Source organism: Entelurus aequoreus, linkage group LG16 (assembly GCF_033978785.1).
Source record: "Entelurus aequoreus isolate RoL-2023_Sb linkage group LG16, RoL_Eaeq_v1.1, whole genome shotgun sequence".
NCBI classification, from domain to species: domain Eukaryota; kingdom Metazoa; phylum Chordata; class Actinopteri; order Syngnathiformes; family Syngnathidae; genus Entelurus; species Entelurus aequoreus.
In genome coordinates, this window is record NC_084746.1 from 6926430 (window position 1) to 6943487 (window position 17058).

General features: G+C 37.5%; 1 protein-coding gene and 1 long non-coding RNA gene across 3 annotated transcripts in view; one reads left to right on the top strand and one right to left on the bottom strand.

Moving 5' to 3' along the window:
• Positions 1 to 16101, bottom strand: part of LOC133631553 (uncharacterized) — a 29464-nt gene extending 13363 nt beyond the window's left edge. The window contains exon 1 of the long non-coding RNA XR_009821484.1: positions 15973 to 16101. This is a non-coding gene — a long non-coding RNA (uncharacterized LOC133631553). The remainder of the gene's footprint in view (positions 1 to 15972) is intronic.
• The window catches only part of LOC133631550 (guanine nucleotide exchange factor VAV3-like), a 147367-nt gene that overhangs the window by 48830 nt on the left and 81479 nt on the right, over positions 1 to 17058 (top strand). For both annotated transcript variants that reach the window (XM_062023855.1, XM_062023856.1), the window contains exons 11-15: positions 2147 to 2215; positions 2298 to 2384; positions 7582 to 7667; positions 7742 to 7874; positions 15998 to 16107. In XM_062023855.1, coding sequence (XP_061879839.1) covers positions 2147 to 2215; positions 2298 to 2384; positions 7582 to 7667; positions 7742 to 7874; positions 15998 to 16107 — 485 coding nt within the window. The remainder of the gene's footprint in view (positions 1 to 2146; positions 2216 to 2297; positions 2385 to 7581; positions 7668 to 7741; positions 7875 to 15997; positions 16108 to 17058) is intronic.

Genomic DNA, 17058 nt, shown 5'->3' on the forward strand with positions numbered 1-17058 from the left:
GCGAAGCTTAACAATGCTGTTGCTAACGACGCCATTGAAGCTAACTTAGCAACGGGACCTCACTGAGCTATGATAAAAACATTTGCGCTCCACCTACGCCAGCCAGCCCTCATCTGCTCATCAACACCCGTGCTCACCTGCGTTCCAGCGATCGACGGAAGGACGAAGGACTTCACCCGATCATCCGTGCGGTCGGCGGCTAGCTTCGGCGGCTAGCGTCGGAAAGCGCGCCTGCTATCCAAGTCAAAGTCCTCCTGGTTGTGTTGCTGCAGCCAGCTGCTAATACACCGATCCCACCTACAGCTTTCTTCTTTGCAGTCTCCATTGTTCATTAAACAAATTGCAAAAGATTCACCAACACAGATGTCCAGAACACTGTGGAATTTTGAGATGAAAACAGAGCTTTTTTGTATTGGATTCAATGGTGTCCGCATACTTCCCGTTTCAACCATTGACGTCACGCGCATACGTCATCATACCTAGATGTTTTCAACCGGAAGTTTAGCGGGAAATTTAAAATTGCACTTTATAAGTTAACCCGGCCGTATTGGCATGTGTTGCAATGTTAAGATTTCATCATTGATATATAAACTATCAGACTGCGTGGTCGGTAGTAGTGGCTTTCAGTAGGCCTTTAACATGCCTCCAAACAGCAGCTTGGAATGTGGGACATGCTCTCCCTGAGATAATCCTGATACCCACTACAACTATGGGAAACGCTGTTAACTTTGACTTTCACAAAGTGCTTTATTTTTTTTTAAAACCTGCCTCAAAACAACAGCTACAAAAACAATGAAGGCACACAGCTTCAGTCCAGAGTGTACTATAAACTGGGCTCAATCTGCCCTGTTCTTAACGTATTCGTATGAGTAACAAAAATGTGCAAATAAAAACAGGAAAGGCACAAAAATAAAAAACTGCTTCAGTCTAGACTAGTAGATAACACAGCCATCCTTTGAAGTGCATGGGGGAAAAAAGGCACAAAACATAAATAAAACAGCTTCACTCAGTCCAGACTATTAGTCTATTCGTGCAACAGATGAAGCTCAAAGAGTGGGCTTATTATTTTTCTCCTAGTCATCACGTGTGAGAGGTAGATTTTTCTGAATGAAAACAAGCATCTGCAAGGGGTTCTGGGTATTTGTTCTGTTGTGTTTTATGTTGTGTTACGGTGCGGATGTTCTCCCGAAATGTGTTTGTCATTCTTGTTTGGTGTGGGTTCACAGCGTGGCGCATATTTGTAACAGTGTTAAAGTTGTTTATACGGCCAACCTCAGTGTGACCTGTATGGCTGTTGACCAAGTATGCCTTGCATTCACTTGTGTGTGTGAAAAACCGTAGATATTATGTGATTGGGTCGGCACGCAAAGGCAGTGCCTTTAAGGTTTATTGGCGCTCTGTACTTCTCCCTACGTCCGTGTACACAGGGGCGTTTTAAAAAGTCATACATTTTACTTTTTGAAACCGATACCGATAATTTCCGATATATTAATAATAATAATAATAATATATTTTATTTGTAAAAAGCACTTTACATTGAGTAAACAACCTCAAAGTGCTACAGTGTATTAAAAAAAATAAAAAGATAATACAAAATAAAAAAAAATTAAAACTAGAACAGCCAAATAGCTAAAACTAGTATGCATATATCTTAAAAAAAAAGGCTTTTTTTTAAAAAGAAGGGTTTTTAAGCCTTTTTTAAAAGCATCCACAATCTGTGGTGCCCTCAGGTGGTCAGGGAGAGCGTTCCACAGATTGGGAGCCCATTGTTCGTAGCTTTGTCCTCGGAGGTTGGAGGAGGTTAGCCTGTCCGGAGCGGAGGTGTCGTGTGGAGGATTTGGGGTTGAGTAGTTCTTTGAGGTAGAGGGGGGCATTTCCATGGAGGCACTGGTGGGTTAGTAGGGAGACTTTGGATTCAATCCTGAGTGGAACAGGTATTACATTTTAAAGCATTTATCGGCCGATAATATCGGCAGTCCGATATTATCGGACATCTCTACCAGTAATACCTATAAAAGGCCACTAGGTGACAGTGTCGATTTGCAAAACCCCATTCGTGTCCATTTAAGTTACCAAATATGTTCCTTGGCCTGTAAAGGACTTAAAAAAAATTGCCATCTTCTGTGTCCTCCTGGCTTTCCATCAGGAGCTCGTCAAGCACACTCCCAACGCTGTGGACAAGACCAACCTGCAGATGGCGCTGTACGCCATGAAGGTGAGAAAATAGTTTTGACGCACGCAACTGTTGCATTTCAAAAAGGTTTTGACAGAAACACTTTCTGGTTTTTTTTCTGCAGGACTTGGCGCAGTTTGTCAATGAAGTCAAGAGAGATAACGAGACTCTGCGTGAGATGGACCAGTACCAGCGCTCCATTGAGAACCTGGTACCGCTTTCAGACATGTGCTCGCTGTGTTGTAGTCCATGGAATATGTCCTCAAGGGTTGTGCAATAATTTGGACGTTTACACACACAAAAATAAGACATCTGCACGCATTCAAGCTGCAAGGCTTCCACAATGATCAGCCAATGATAACTGCCACATTTAAACCAGGAATAATTTGGTATATTCAATTAGACCGTTTTTTTAACAATAATGACAATAAAATAATAATAATTTCATTTTCATTTGTTTTATAGCATTAGTGGATACTCTATGTTTTTCTATGCATTTTAATTAGGGATGTCCGATAATGGCTTTTTGCCGATATCCGATATTCCGATATTATCCAACTCTTAATTACCGATACCGATATCAACTGATACCGATATATACAGTCGTGGAATTAACACATTATTATGCCTAATTTGGACAACCAGGTATGGTGAAGATAAGGTCCTTTTTAAAAAAATTAGTAAAATAAGATAAATAAATTCAAAAAAATTTCTTGAATAAAAAAGAAAGTAAAACAATATAAAAACAGTTACATAGAAACTAGTAATGAATGAAAATGAGTAAAATGAACTGTTAAAGGTTAGTACTATTAGTGGACCAGCAGCACGCACAATCATGTGTGCTTACGGACTGTATCCCTTGCACACTGTATTGATATATATTGATATATAATGTAGGAACCAGAATATTGATAACAGAAAGAAACAACCCTTTTGTGTGAATGAGTGTGAATGGTTGAGGGAGGTTTTTTGGGTTGGTGCACTTGTAAGTGTATCTTGTGTTTTTTATGTTGATTTAATTTTTAAAAAAAAAAAAAAAAAAAAAAAAAGATACCGATAATAAAAAAACGATACCGATAATTTCCAATATTACATTTTAAAGCATTTATCGGCCGATAATATCGGTAGGCCGATATTATCGGACATCTCTAATTTTAATTATTTAATTAGTACTAGGGGTTTAAAGTAGAGATGTCGGCCGATATATGCGTTAAAATGTAAAATTATCGGTATCGTTTTTTTAATTATCTGTATCGTTTTTTTTGTTTTTTTTAATTAAATCAACATAAAAAACACAGGATACACTTACAAATAGTGCACCAACCCAAAAAACCTCCCTCCCCCATTTACACTCATTCACACAAAAGGGTTGTTTCTTTCTGTTATTAATATTCTGCTTCCTACATTATATATCAATATATATCAATACAGTCTGCAAGGGATACAGTCCGTAAGCACACATGATTGTGCGTGCTGCTGGTCCACTAATAGTACTAACCTTTAACAGTTCATTTTACTAATTTTCATTCATTACTACTTTCTATGTAACTGTTTTTATATTGTTGTACTTTCTTTTTTATTCAAGAAAATGTTTTTAATTTATTTATCTTATTTTACTAATTTTTTTAAAAAGGACCTTATCTTCACCATACCTGGTTGTCCAAATTAGGCATAATAATGTGTTAATTCCACGACTGCATATATCGGTTGATATCGGTATCGGTTGATATCGGTATTGGTAATTAAAGAGTTGGACAATATCGGAATATCGGATATCGGCAAAAAGCCATTATCGGACAACCCTAGTTTAAAGGTAATTTGTCACTTATCTGTGTATATACGTCTATGGGCCATTTCATTAAGTACACTTCCACAAGGTTCAATAGTTTTCTTTATCAAATGATTAAAAAAAAAAAAAAAAAATGTTTTCATTTATTTGAAAATGTGTTGCTCATTAATGAATAATAAAAAAAAAAGAATGCATTCATATCATTACTATAGCAATTTAAGTTACAGTGTAATCAATAATTGAGAAAGAAAGTTACATTTCTATTTGTTTTAATCAATGAATTGAATTGAATTTTATGTAAAAATTCATGAACATTTTTTATACTGTAAAATCTACTGTTGTTGTGATTTATAGTGTAGTTTAACTGTATAAAACTGGCAGCTCAGTCGGCACAATTTTACCGTAATATTTGCAGGTATCTTTAACACTGTTACAAATATGCGCCACACTGTGAACCCACACCAAACAAGAATGACAAACACATTTCGGGAGAACATCCGCACCGTAACACAACAGAACAAATACCCAGAACCCCTTGCAGCACTAACTCTTCCGGGACGCTACAATATACACCCCCTGCTACTCCCCCCCCCCCCCACCTCAACCCCGCCCCCCTCAACCTCCTCATGCTCTCTCAGGGAGAGCATGTCCCAAATTCCAAGCTGCTGTTTTGAGGCATGTTAAAAAAAATAATGCACTTTGTGACTTCAATAATAAATATGGCAGTGCCATGTTGGCATTTTTTTTTCCATAACATGAGTTGATTTGTTTTGGAAAACCTTGTTACATTGTTTAATGCAGGGGTGTCCAAAGTGCGGCCCGGGGGCCCGCCACACATTCTGGAAATACTATTGTAAAAATAAAAAAGAACATTAAAAAAAGTGGAATGAGGTGAAATCTAACGAGAAAAAGTTGCAATGTTGACACAAAAGCTGCCATGCAGGCTGTTTTTTTTCCTTTTGTCTTTCTTCATTTTTCTTTTTTTGCCATTGCTCAAAAAAAAAAAAAAAAAAGACAAAAAATCCATGTTATAATGAATTATTTTCAGGGCTCCAATTACTTCAAATATTTCACTTTAAAATGTTTTATGTGGTAAATATTGCATATATTGTGTAGTAGCCTTATAAAAACATCAACGTTTTCTTTGACAAAAGCGCATAAAACAAACAAAATAATAATTCCAGCATAAAATGGACAGATATATCTGAAGTTGATCTCGTAACTTGAGTGTTGAAAGTAAAAGAAAAACCTAATAAAAATGTATCACTTTATGAGTGGGGCACCTTTTGGATCCCAAATATATTTAGTGATTTTTTTATTTATCTCTTCATTGTGATTAATCAAAAATATGAAATAATTAAAATCAATGGTGTCCTGCATTATTGATCTTTTAGGGCTCTAATTACTAAATACTGCATATTTCAGTTTTACTATAAAAAAACTAAGTTGTTTTTGACAGAAAAGCCATAAAACATTTTTTTTAAATTTGTATTACTTTATATCAACTTGAAGTTGATATGGAGCAGGGGTCGGCAACCCAAAATGTTGAAAGAGCCATATTGGACCAAAAATACAAAAACAAATCTGTCTGGAGCCGCAACAAATTAGAAGCCATATTACATACAGATAGTGTGTCATGAGATATACATTAAATTGAGATGACTTAAAGGAAACTAAATGAGCTCAAATATAGCTACAAATGAGGCATAATGATGCAATATGTACATATAGCTAGCCTAAATAGCATGTTAGCATCGATTAGCTTGCAGTCATGCAGTGACCAAATATGTTTGATTAGCACTCCACACAAGTCAATAACATCAACAAAACTCACCTTTGTGTATTCACGCACAACGTTAAAAGTTTTGTGGACAAAATGAGACAGAAAAAGAAGTGGCATAAAACACGTCCTAGAAAGTCGGAGAAAGTTACACATGTAAACAAACTAAAGGTGAGTTCAAGGACCGCAAAAATTAGTAGGACAAAACGGTGCTCGCCAAATACTCGAATCAGTGAAGCATGTTTAATATAAACAGTGTGCTTTATAACAATTAGGGAGGTTTGTGTCATGTTTGTCCTCCTACAGAAACCATATTAAAACAAAAAATATTTTTTTCCCCCTCATTTTTTATCCATTTTTCATACATTTTTGAAAAAGCTTCAGAGAGCCACTAGGGCGGCGCTAAAGAACCGCATGCGGCTCTAGAGCCGCGGGTTGCCGACCCCTGATATAGAGATTTACTGTAAGCGTTAAATAATTTAAAAAAAATAAATAATCTGACTTATTTTCAACATTTTAATGACTGAGACCCTTTATGGTCCCCGGGACCCCTAAAGGTAAAATAAATTTAAAAAATGCATATATTTTGTTATGGTTTGAAAATGAAAAATATCAAAATGGCCCCCACATGCTTTAATTTTTCCGTGTGCGGCCCTCAGTGGAAGAAGTTTGGACACCCCTGGTTTAATGCATCCAGCCGGGGGCATCACAACAAAATTAGGCATAATTATGTGTTAATTCCACGACTGTATATATCGGTATCGGCTGATATCGGAATCGGTAATTAAGAGTTGGACAATATCGGAATATCGGCAAAAAAGCCATTATCGGACATCTCTACTTACAATACCCACCCACTCAATTCCCAAGGTAATTGTCCCCTAGTGCAGTGGTCCCCAACCTTTTTGTAGCTGCGGACCGGTCAACGCTTGAAAATGTGTCCCACGGACCGGGGGGGACACAATTTAATTTTTTCTTTTTTTTTTTCATAAAGAAATACAATCATGTGTGCTTACGGGCTGTATCCTTGCAGACTGTATTGATCTACATTGATATATAATGTATAAAATGTGTTTTTCTATGTTGATTTAATAAAAAAAAAAATTACTAATTTTTATTTTTATTTTTTATTTTCTGGTACCGGGCCGCGGACCGATTGGTACCAGAAAAAAAAAAAAAAAAAATTTTTTTTTTTTTTAGTTAAATCAACATAGAAAAACACATTTTATACATTATATATCAATGTAGATCAATACAGTCTGCAAGGATACAGCCCATAAGCACACATGATTGTATTTCTTTATGAAAAAAAAAAAAAAAAAAAAAAAAAAAAAAATTTATTTTGCCCCCCCCTTCCTGGTCCGTGGGACAAATTTTCAAGCGTTGACCGGTCCGCAGCTACAAAAAGGTTGGGGACCACTGCACTAGGGGACAATTACCTTGGGAATTGAGTGGGTGGGTATTGTAAGTAGAGATGTCCGATAATGGCTTTTTTGCCCGGTACCAATCGTACCGGTCCGCGGCCCGGTGGTTGGGGACCACTGCCCTAGTGCCCATAACAGATATAAACACACATGAATATATGCAAACATAGATTCAATCTAACGAAATATATTAAAAATAACTAAATGAATAGATAAGATTAAATAAATAATCGCAGAGGGTAATTTCACTACCCCTAGTGTGTGTGTGACTATCAGTGGTAATTTAACTTTAATAAATTCTAGTGTTGAATTGCATTACATGATTCTATGATCCACATTTGCGAACATTCAGAACCTTTTTGTCAGCCAAGTTTTAAACACAAACATGAAATGTATCTCATTTTTTCCTTCGAAGAACCAGTCCCTGTTCAGCTACGGTCGTCCAAGAGGAGACGGGGAAGTGCGCATCGTGTCCAACTTTGACAAGAGGAAACAGGACAGGTTTGCTCCAAACAAAGATTTGACCCTTTTTTCACGTTCAAAATAGTCTGATTGTCACCATCCTCTTGTCGCAGACACATATTTCTGTTTGACGTGGCCGCCTTGGTCTGCAAGCGACGCGGCGATAACTACGAGATGAAGGACGTCCTCGACCTCAACGTCTTCAAGATCACTGACAACCCCACCTCGGACAAGGAGGGCAAGAAGGTGTAGTTGGTTTATTCTTTCATATAAAACACATGAGAAAACTAATGACTGATCCGGAAAGCTGTCCCTCGGGCCGTTTATATGAGTTATGACTCCATAGGGTTTGCCGCAAATGGATTCTTGACCTTAGTGCTCGCCTCCTATTAAAATACAACATGGACGTCGAGTGGATCTAGCATAATAGTGTGAGAGTCCAGTCCATAGTGGATCTAGCATAATAGTGTGAGAGTCCAGTCCATAGTGGATCTAGCATAATAGTGTGAGAGTCCAGTCCATAGTGGATCTAACATAATAGTGTGAGAGTCCAGTCCATAGTGGATCTAGCATAATAGTGTGAGAGTTCAGTCCATAGTGGATCTAACATAATAGTGAGAGTCCAGTCCATAGTGGACCGAGCATACTATTGTGAGAGTCCAGTCCATAGTGGATCTAACATAATAGTGAGAGTCCAGTCCATAGTGGATCTAACATAATAGTGTGAGAGTCCAGTCCATAGTGGATCTAACATAATAGTGTGAGAGTCCAGTCCATAGTGGATCTAACATAATAGTGAGAGTCCAGTCCATAGTGGATCTAACATAATAGTGTGAGAGTCCAGTCCATAGTGGATCTAACATAATAGTGTGAGAGTCCAGTCCATAGTGGATCTAACATAATAGTGAGAGTCCAGTCCATAGTGGATCTAACATAATATTGTGAGAGTCCAGTCCATAGTGGATCTAACATAATAATGTGAGAGTCCAGTCCATAGTGGATCTAACATAATAGTGAGAGTCCAGTCCATAGTGGATCTAACATAATAGTGTGAGAGTCCAGTCCATAGTGAATCTAACATAATAGTGAGAGTCCAGTCCATAGTGGATCTAACATAATAGTGTGAGAGTCCAGTCCATAGTGAATCTAACATAATAGTGAGAGTCCAGTCCATAGTGGACCGAGCATACTATTGTGAGAGTCCAGTCCATAGTGGATCTAACATAATAGTGAGAGTCCAGTCCATAGTGGATCTAACATAATAGTGTGAGAGTCCAGTCCATAGTGGATCTAACATAATAGTGAGAGTCCAGTCCATAGTGGATCTAACATAATATTGTGAGAGTCCAGTCCATAGTGGATCTAACATAATAATGCGAGAGTCCAGTCCATAGTGGATCTAACATAATATTGTGAGAGTCCAGTCCATAGTGGATCTAACATAACAGTGAGAGTCGAGTCCATAGTTGATCTAACATAATAGTGAGAGTCCAGTCCATAGTGGATCCAACATAATAGTGTGAGAGTCCAGTCCATAGTGGATCTAACATAATAGTGTGAGAGTCAAGTCCATAGTGGATCTAACATAATAGTGAGAGTCCAGTCCATAGTGGATCTAACATAATATTGTGAGAGTCCAGTCCATAGTGGACCGAGCATACTATTGTGAGAGTCCAGCCCATAGTGGATCTAACATAATAGTGAGAGTCCAGTCCATAGTGGATCTAACATAATAGTGTGAGAGTCCAGTCCATAGTGGATCTAACATAATAGTGTGAGAGTCAAGTCCATAGTGGATCTAACATAATAGTGAGAGTCCAGTCCATAGTGGATCTAACATAATATTGTGAGAGTCCAGTCCATAGTGGATCTAACATAATAATGCGAGAGTCCAGTCCATAGTGGATCTAACATAATATTGTGAGAGTCCAGTCCATAGTGGATCTAACATAACAGTGAGAGTCCAGTCCATAGTTGATCTAACATAATAGTGAGAGTCCAGTCCGTAGTGGATCTAACATAATAGTCAGAGTCCAGTCCATAGTGGATCCAACATAATAGTGTGAGAGTCCAGTCCATAGTGGATCTAGCATAATATTGTGAGAGTCCAGTCCATAGTTGATCTAACATAATAGTGAGAGTCCAGTCCGTAGTGGATCTAACATAATAGTGAGAGTCCAGTCCATAGTGGATCCAACATAATAGTGTGAGAGTCCAGTCCATAGTGGATCTAGCATAATATTGTGAGAGTCCAGTCCATAGTGGACCTAACATAACAGTGAGAGTCCAGTCCATAGTGGATCTAACATAATAGTGAGAGTCCAGTCCGTAGTGGATCTAACATAATAGTGAGAGTCCAGTCCATAGTGGATCTAACATGATAGTGTGAGAGTCCAGTGCATAGTGGATCTAGCATAATATTGTGAGAGAGTACAGTCCGTAGTGGATCTAACATAATAGTGTGAGAGTCCAGTCCATAGTGGATCTAACATTATAGTGTGAGAGTCCAGTCCATAGTGGATCTAGCATAATAGTGAGAGTCCAGTCCATAGTGGATCTAACATAATAGTGTGAGAGTCCAGTCCATAGTGGATCTAGCATAATAGTGAGAGTCCAGTCCATAGTGGATCTAACATAATAGTGTGAGAGTCCAGTCCATAGTGAATCTAACATAATAGTGAGAGTCCAGTCCATAGTGGATCTAACATAATAGTGTGAGAGTCCAGTCCATAGTGAATCTAACATAATAGTGAGAGTCCAGTCCATAGTGGACCGAGCATACTATTGTGAGAGTCCAGCCCATAGTGGATCTAACATAATAGTGAGAGTCCAGTCCATAGTGGATCTAACATAATAGTGTGAGAGTCCAGTCCATAGTGGATCTAACATAATAGTGTGAGAGTCAAGTCCATAGTGGATCTAACATAATAGTGAGAGTCCAGTCCATAGTGGATCTAACATAATATTGTGAGAGTCCAGTCCATAGTGGATCTAACATAATAATGCGAGAGTCCAGTCCATAGTGGATCTAACATAATATTGTGAGAGTCCAGTCCATAGTGGATCTAACATAACAGTGAGAGTCCAGTCCATAGTTGATCTAACATAATAGTGAGAGTCCAGTCCGTAGTGGATCTAACATAATAGTCAGAGTCCAGTCCATAGTGGATCCAACATAATAGTGTGAGAGTCCAGTCCATAGTGGATCTAGCATAATATTGTGAGAGTCCAGTCCATAGTTGATCTAACATAATAGTGAGAGTCCAGTCCGTAGTGGATCTAACATAATAGTGAGAGTCCAGTCCATAGTGGATCCAACATAATAGTGTGAGAGTCCAGTCCATAGTGGATCTAGCATAATATTGTGAGAGTCCAGTCCATAGTGGACCTAACATAACAGTGAGAGTCCAGTCCATAGTGGATCTAACATAATAGTGAGAGTCCAGTCCGTAGTGGATCTAACATAATAGTGAGAGTCCAGTCCATAGTGGATCTAACATAATAGTGTGAGAGTCCAGTCCATAGTGGATCTAACATAATAGTGAGAGTCCAGTCCATAGTGGATCTAACATAATATTGTGAGAGTCCAGTCCATAGTGGATCTAACATAATAATGCGAGAGTCCAGTCCATAGTGGATCTAACATAATATTGTGAGACTCCAATCCATAGTGGATCTAACATAACAGTGAGAGTCCAGTCCATAGTTGATCTAACATAATAGTGAGAGTCCAGTCCGTAGTGGATCTAACATAATAGTGAGAGTCCAGTCCATAGTTGATCTAACATAATAGTGAGAGTCCAGTCCGTAGTAGATCTAACATAATAGTGAGAGTCCAGTCCGTAGTGGATCTAACATAATAGTGAGAGTCCAGTCCATAGTGGATCCAACATAATAGTGTGAGAGTCCAGTCCATAGTGGATCTAACATTATAGTGAGAGTCCAGTCCATAGTGGATCTAGCATAATAGTGTGAGAGTCCAGTCCATAGTGGATCTAACATAATCCACAGTCCAGTGCACTTACCCAGAATGAAATTGAAAAAAAATACTGTATATATATCATAGATGTGCACCCCTATCCAGATTCTCACCAATATTTCACTTTCCTACACAACTTCATGACATTGTTTTGTAACAAGGAAGAATCAACACAGACCAGTAGAAATAGTGAGAGCGCGTGTTGTCGTCAGCCTCCTCCACAAGCGTCCAGGATGCTAATAGCGGGTGATGAATGTGTGCAGTCGTCCAAGGCTGCTCACCGCGATACATCATTCGCCGCTAAATGAAACTTCAGAGAGTGTAAACGCAGTGCCGCCGTCCAATGATTTAAAACTCAGCAGAGGCCCTAAAAAACACTTGTTGACTTTGCCGGGGCGGCTCAAGCTGCTCTTATTAGATGTGACACGACAACGTTATGGCTGAAGAAAGCTCGGTGCTTAGACAACAGGTAGGAAAAGACTGCTGAACACGTGCCTGTGGGCTAAAGGGGGATATGCAAGCAGCACCACAACCTCCACACATGTTATAATCCTTAATAGAGGTAATGCCATCAGGGTTTTATGCTGCCGATTCCACTCCAACTACTCCTTATTGTCTTTTAGTACATACAATTGTTCCATCAAAACAAAGTCGACAATAAGTAAACAAAAGCAAAAACTACTAGCTACTAGGGTTGTACGGTATACCGCTATTAGTATAGTACCACGATACTAATGAATCATATTCGGTACTATACCGCCTCTGAAAAGTACCGGTCCGCTGGTTTTACGAACAGACGAGCATGTTCGGCGGCGCACAATCACTGAGTACTTACAAGCAGACACAGTGTGTAGACAGAAAAGGGAGAACGGGCGCATTTTGGCTTAAAAACTAACGATAAAGGTGAATTTATAACAATGAAACTGAAAGAGGTGCTTTAAAACCTCTAAAGGCCTTAGTGGCCACATGCGTGTACAGCACCTTTTAGCTCTTATTTCCAAAATTGTGTACACTACTGAATTGGGGTCTTATGGCCACTTATGTGGACACTTACACTGCCATCTGGTGGTGTCAGAAGAGCATAACATACAATGGAATTTGGAAAAAAAAAAAGTGTAAAAATAAGAATTAGCATGTCACTAAACATGAAGTACACGTTTGTGTACTTATGGACTACGTACATCATATAAAAAGATGATTCTTAGTTTTTATTCTAATTAGGGTCCAATAAGCCCAAATAGAAAAGAGAAATAAAAAAAGCATGTAAACAAAAATAGCTTGGGCCTTAAGAGGTTAATTAATTAGACATGGCTAGCTAGCTAGCGGCTAAAGTCCAGCCGCAATCTGCAGTGTTTTAGCTACTTCTAAATCCCTAATCCTGGTCTCCGTGGCAACAAATAAAGTGAGTTTCTTACAAGTATCATCCCTGCAGGACGAGGAATAGCTAAACATGCTTCACTACACACCGTCAAAATGTAAACAAACGCCATGGGTGGATCTACAGCTAGCATCCACTGTAATGATACCAAGTACACTAGCGTATCTAGTCAATACTACTATTAATACATCGATGTTGGTTGGCATCACAATATCTTTTTTCTTTTAAAAAAAATGTATATTATGTTTATAAAGTCAGGAAATTAATGTATCATCCTGTAACGACTTGGTATCGGATTGATACCCAAATTTGTGGTATCATCCAAAACTAATGTAAAGTATCCAAACAACAAGAAGAATAAGTGATTATTACATTTCAACAGAAGTGTAGATAGAACATGTTAAAATAGAAAGTAAGCAGATATTAACAGTGAATGAACAAGTAGATTAATAATTAATTTTTTACCACTTGTCCTGAATAATTTTGACAAAATAATAGAATGGAAAAATGACACAATTTTTTACTGCATATGTCAGCAGACTAAACTAGGAGTCTTTGTTTGTTTACGTACTACTAAAAGACAAGTTGTCTTGTATGTTTACTATTTTATTTAAGGACTAACTTGCAATAAGAAACATATGTTTAATGTACCCTAAGATGTTTTTGGTTAAAATAAAGCCAATAATGCAATTTTTTGGGATCCCCTTTATTTGGAAAAGCACCGAAAAGTATCGAAATAATTTTGGTACCAAAATATTGGTATCGGGACAACACTACTAGCTATTATCCTTTTAAATCCTTTGATGTTTGCCCCCAAATTCCCCCCGTGTGCAGGAAAATGTTGTTATGTGTTTGTAAACATTAACACAAAGCACAAAAAAATTATTTTGGCAATGTAAATCTATTGATCTAATCTCTGTAGCGTCGATCATATACTGATACTACCCTTGCTTATTGACATCACTGATACATGGATGTATCCGTCCTCCTATTATGCGTACACACGTTGTTATATTATCATCTCTCTAACTCTTATTAATCTATTTGTTTATTTATATTTATTGATATTTGTATTATTTCTGCTTGTCCATGGTGTGTAACATGTGTATCCTCGTCCTCCAGTGATAATGACAGTTGATAATGATACTAAAACATTTAATTTTAATGGAGTTGACCAATATTAACTTAGGGTAGCGAACACACACATTTAGCTGCTAGACGCCTCTGTCAGCAGAGGAACTAAAAGTAAATAAAGTATTAGCCAGAGGGGATCGGCTCTCGTGATTTGGCATTGACCGATCGCTTACTTTTCGGAAAATTGGCTGATACTGAACGCTTCCCTAATCCTTGACAATGAAACATACTGTAAGAAATGAATAAGAATACACATCATAAATATCAAGTGAGCTTTATTTAAATGTTGCTTATAGCTAACCTTCCTTAGATCAGAATTGACATTAACAATAATTTAATAGGATTTTCTACAACAAAAAAACAATACTTCTACTTAGTAATACCATTATGTTTGAATACTATTACATTTTTAATTAATTATTATATTTCTCTATTCCTTAATTTTATATAAGTATAAGAAACGTATTTTATAATTACCAGAATTTTTTCTAGAAAATTTAAGGACAACTTTTACGATATTCAAATAAAGTTGCATTGTATTGTATTTTCCAAGAAACACAAGTTTTTTAGGCTTACCAGGAAAAAAAAAAAAATACAATAAAATTTGTCTACAAGGAAAAGTTTTTTGTTTCCCCAAAAAGTTGTAATTTTACAAAAAGTTGTTCTCTTTGACAACAAAATCCATTTATTATGAGAGGAAAAAAGCCATAATTTTAAGAGAAAAAGTTATTTAATTCCCCAAAAAGTTTTAATTTTACAATATTTAAGTTAGTTGTACTTTTATGAGGAAAAATACAATAAAATTTAACGTAAAAAAAAAAAAAATCCTCATTTTACAAGTCATATACTTATAAGTAGAGATGTCCGATAATATCGGCCTGCCGATATTATCGGCCGATATATGCGTTAAAATGTCATATCGGAAATTATCGGTATCGTTTTTTATTATCGTATCGTTTTTTTTTATTGTTTTTTTTTATTAAATCAACATAAAAAACACAAGATACACTTACAATTAGTGCACCAACCCAAAAAACCTCCCTCCCCCATTTACACTCATTCACACAAAAGGGTTGTTTCTTTCTGTTATTAATATTCTGGTTCCTACATTATATATCAATATATATCAATACAGTCTGCAAGGGATACAGTCATGATTGTGCGTGCTGCTGGTCCACTAATAGTACTAACCTTTAACAGTTAATTTTACTCATTTTCATTCATTACTAGTTTATATGTAACTGTTTTTATATTGTTGTACTTTATTCTTTATTCAAGAAAATGTTTTTAATTTATTTATCTTATTTTACTAATTTTTTTAAAAAGGACCTTATCTTCACCATACCTGGTTGTCCAAATTAGGCATAATAATGTGTTAATTCCACGACTGCATATATCGGTTGATATCGGTATCGGTTGATATCGGTATCGGTAATTAAAGAGTTGGACAATATCGGAATATCGGATATCGGCAAAAAGCCATTATCGGACATCCCTACTTATAAGACTTAAATTGTTGCCTCATTAGAAAAAAAAAAAATCCAAGAAACATTAAGGGTATTATGAGGAAAAAAGCCATATAATTATGAGGGAAAAGTAACATTTATTTTTTTAACAAATGCCGTTGACCAAAGGAGACGCAGTAGCCTCACCAAATGATTCCCGAGCGTGGCGCGCGCTGCTGCTCACTGCTCCCCTCACCTCCCAGGGGGGCGAACACGGAGATGGGTCAAATGCAGAGGACAAATTTCACCACGCCTAGTGTGTGTGTTTGTGTGTGTGTGTGACAATCGTTGGGACTTTAACTTGAACTTTAGCAGTAGCAAAACAAACACACCAGAGTGTGAACTCACCATTTCGGTGTTTTTTCTCCTTCAGTGGTGTTACAGCTTCTACGTGACGCACCAGCAGGGCCACACCGGCTTTGAATTCTTCTTAAAGACCAGAGAGCTGAAGAAGAAATGGCTGGATCAGTTTGAAGCGGTTGTGTGAGTCTATTTATTTGATTTGATTTGAATGTACTTGTGTGTGCGCGCGTGCCTTTGAGCGCACACACTCACAATGTGTGTGTGCGTCCGTGTGCATGTGTGTGTTTTTTGTTCGCATGTTTGTCATTGTTTGCAAGGCCGGGTTGTGTTGACTCGTTCATGCACGTTGTGTTTGATCAGGTCTTAGCCATTATCAAGCTGCTGCCAAAGTATGATAAAACACACACAAACACACACACACACACACACAAACACGCACACACACACACACGCACCTTCAACAACAAACAAGTCACTCTTCCTCCTCCTATCCTAGGGTGGGTCCAGTTATTGTGCAGCAGCAGGGTTTCATTGCATGCATGTTTTCTTTTGGGTATTTGGATGATTGATGTTTGCAGGCATGTGCTGGACTACTTGCAAAATTAGGACCCATTTTAAGATGAATGAGTTGTGAGTTTTAATGTACACTACCGTTCAAAAGTTTGGGGTCACCCAAACAATTTTGTGGAATAGCCTTCATTTCTAAGAACAAGAATAGACTGTCGAGTTTCAGATGAAAGTTCTCTTTTTCTGGCCAGTTTGAGCGTTTAATTGACCCCACAAATGTGATGCTCCAGAAACTCAATCTGCTCAAAGGAAGGTCAGTTTTGTAGCTTCTGTAACGAGCTAAACTGTTTTCAGATGTGTGAACATGATTGCACAAGGGTTTTCTAATCATCAATTAGCCTTCTGAGCCAATGAGCAAACACATTGTACCATTAGAACACTGGAGTGATAGTTGCTGGAAATGGGCCTCTATACACCTATGTAGATATTGCACCAAAAAACAGACATTTGCTGCTAGAATAGTCATTTACCACATTAGCAATGTATAGAGTGTATTTCTTTAAAGTTAAGACTAGTTTAAAGTTATCTTAATTGAAAAATACAGTGCTTTCAATGTGAAACTTT